At 41.8% G+C, this 3,204-nt stretch overlaps 1 protein-coding gene across 2 annotated transcripts in view; it reads left to right on the top strand.

Annotated features, from left to right (window-relative positions):
- Positions 1-3,204, top strand: part of Golga1 (golgin A1) — a 73,990-nt gene that overhangs the window by 30,206 nt on the left and 40,580 nt on the right. For both annotated transcript variants that reach the window (XR_007589122.1, XM_050124834.1), the window contains exons 8-10: positions 1,031-1,159; positions 1,636-1,805; positions 2,234-2,345. Coding sequence is in view for 1 of the 2 variants with exons in the window: in XM_050124834.1 (XP_049980791.1) it covers positions 1,031-1,159; positions 1,636-1,805; positions 2,234-2,345 (411 nt within the window). In the remaining variant the exon portion in view is untranslated. The remainder of the gene's footprint in view (positions 1-1,030; positions 1,160-1,635; positions 1,806-2,233; positions 2,346-3,204) is intronic.

The raw sequence follows: 3,204 nt of genomic DNA, 5'->3' as shown, positions 1-3,204 counted from the left end.
TCTGACTGTCCTTTATTAACCCTTTCTGCTGTATTCCCAACCCTCACCTCTTCCTTTTACCTGAAGGCTGGTTGTTGTTGCATCACCTGGGCTTGGTGCTTTGACTTTGAGTGGCCACTTGAGAACACTAGAAGAATGATCGTGGAAAGAGGATCATTCACGTGTTTGTTCCTCAGCTTTGTCCACATGGGGTTCCTCAGATTTCCTTAATCCCATGGTCAAAAATTTAAGCTTCTTTTGGCCTGTTGGTTCAGATGGATACTCTGAGATGGTTTTTCTCATAACTGTTCCCTCTTGTTAGTGCCCTAACAGTTACTACTATAATACTCCTATAGGTGTCTGTACTCACAGATTTGAGTAATCGTCTTATGAAAGCATTCTAAGATCCCTAAATTGACCGTGCTATCTGTTGGTTTGTGGGCACTGACTGATCCTGTAGTCACATTGGGAATGCTGCCTAACAGAACAGTCAGGAAGCCAGAATGTTTCTCAGAGCTTAGCACTGAGGAGCCAGAGATGACATGATTGTGACAGGACTATTGTTTCATGGGCTTTAGAGGCATAGTTGTTGCTACATAAGTAAAGTCCCGTCTCAAAATAATGTCTGGGGGCTGGACACATAGGGAAAGGCTCTTATAGCCAAATCTGTCAACCTGAGTTTGATCCCTGGAACCCACAAATTATCATTTGACCTCCACACATGTGTTATGGCTTGTATGCATATATCTACAGATGCACAGTGTGAAAACAATTTAAAATGTTCTTATTTTGGGGCTGGAGAGATGGCTCAGTGGTTAAGAGCATTGCCTGCTCTTCCAAAGGTCCTGAGTTCGATTCCCAGCAACCACATGGTGGCTCACAACCATCTGTAATGAGGTCTGGTGCCCTCTTCTGGCCTGCAGGCATACACACAGATAGACTATTGTATACATAACAAATAAATAAATAAACATTTAAAAAAAATGTTCTTATTTTACAGTACAGATTTCTAATTCCTGGGTTGCCTAAATTAGTGTCTTCTTGCAAACAGGATAAAAGATATCTGACAACTCAGCTGCAGGAAATGAAGAATCAGAGCCTGAGCCTTTTTCAAAAGAGAGATGAAATTGATGAGTTAGAGGGGTTCCAGCAGCAGGAGATGAGCAAAGTAAAACACATGGTAGGTGTTTCTGTTCCAGAGTTCAGGAATCGTACCGGAAAGCAATGAGTGTTTGTGCCTCACTCTCATGGTTGTAAGCACCCTCACAGTCTTTGATACTAACCACATTGCAGTGTTTTCTGATTTATTCAAAGTGGAAAAGTTGTATTTGAAATGTATCTTTCACACCTTCTATTTGTGTAAGAACTGCACATTAGCCCAGTGCTCAGCCCACAGAAAAGTCTTTCTCTGTGTTTGTAGCGGTGTGGGGTGGTGAGCCAGGGGTGGCTCCATATGCTACAGCATGCGTGCAGAGGTCAGAGGACGGCTTTCAGAATCCATTCTCTCTTTGTGCAATGGGACCTAGGGATTGAATTGAGGTGACCAAGCTTGTACAGAAAGTTCCTATACCCACTGAACCATCTCAGTGGCCTGATCATTTATTCAAATTGTGTTTCTTAGCGGTGGCCTAATAGGACATTATGTCTTCTTATCAGCTTTTAAGAAAAGAAGAATGCTTGGGGAAAATGGAGCAAGAGTTGGACGCACGAACCAGGGAACTTAATCGCACTCAGGAGGAATTGGTTACTTCCAATCAGATATTGTCTGACTTAAGCCAGCAGCTAGAAGAATTGCAGAGACACTGCTCTACGCTGGAAGAACAGAGGTTCTCGCTTGGTCTGTGGGGCCTTTGGGAGAAGTGTTGGTGTACCATTGTTATAGCCACCCACATGTCCCCATTGCTCATCAGAGCTCTTTCTGATCTTAGTGCTGGCAAAGCCTTCTGGATTTGTCCTCAGGCCCTCCATGCCATCACAGCATAGGCACAAGGCCATTCCAGTCCTGCCAAGCAGTACAGTCAGATTTGAGTTGTAAAGTTATTGAGTACTCAAAGACAGATCAGAATTCCTTGCTTAAACCTTGGTGGTCTTCCTGCTTCTGAAAGCCGAAGAGCTTTTTCACAGAGATAAACTTAGTGTGCTGTAATAACACTTCCAGCCTGAAATATAAGGAGTTGTGTGCATTCTTCCTTTGGCAAGAGTGCCATAGAGGAAATACCAAAATTTGCTCATTGTCTGTTTTCTTTCAATGAAGAGATCATGTGATATCTTCAAAAGCATGTGCAGAACATAAGATTGTAGTCCTGGAACAAAAGGAACAAGAGCTCCAAGCATTCATTCAGCAGCTTTCTATTGATTTGCAAAAGGTAAGCACAGCAGCATAAGTAATTATCTCCTGCTGGAGTGTGTGCTTCTTGAGTGGACCATAGATCCTACTTCCTGTTCTGGCAGGCTGCACTCATGTGGGACCAGCAGGTTGCTTAACAGAAAAGACAGTATTTCCAGGTATGGTGGCACATACCTGTAGTCAAGGGACTTTGGAAAATAAGGCAGATTTACTGGGCCTAGACATTTGAGGCTGGCTTTGAAAACAAAGTGCACTATCAATTTACATATATATAGATATTAAAAACTGGAAAAAGTGAAGGAGGAACAGAAAATTGTATCCTAGCAGAAATTCTCAAAGGGTAATATTTATTTGTTTTGTTTTTGATTGGCAATCTAAATTGCTTAAAGTGATTTAGAACTTAGAATTCTCCAACCTCACCCTCCCAGATAGCTGAGATTAACAGTTTGTGTCACTGTCTCCATATAAAGTATGTCATTTGTTCTGCCCATGTCTTATAGGCCTGAAAGTATAGTGCATCTATAGAATACTTGCTTAGCATGAGGCCCTGAGTTCAGTACTCACCGCCTTAAAGAAAAATAGTATTATGTATGTCTTAAAGTACCACATAATAGACCTGGAGTAGAAGAGTGTCACTGACATGGCCACAGTTGGATTAGGACTTCCATTGGTTTGGTTTGTTTTTTTTCTAGTTTTGTTTCTCATTTAGCTAAAAGACATTTTATTGCCCAGTAGGCAAAAAGTATAGGCCTGTGTTAAATTCTGAGAACACATAGATGAACATAACACCAAAGTGAAAGACTACGTGTGTGTGTGTGTGTGTGTGTGTGTGTGTGTGTGTGTGTTAAAAGTCAACCCACAGTAGTCAGTTCTCTTTC

The sequence above is a fragment of the Alexandromys fortis genome, unplaced genomic scaffold, assembly GCF_014885135.2.
Source record: "Alexandromys fortis isolate MF-2015 unplaced genomic scaffold, M_Fortis_MF-2015_v1.1 scaffold_228, whole genome shotgun sequence".
NCBI lineage: Eukaryota > Metazoa > Chordata > Mammalia > Rodentia > Cricetidae > Alexandromys > Alexandromys fortis.
This window is presented reverse-complemented; position numbering and strand designations above follow the sequence as displayed.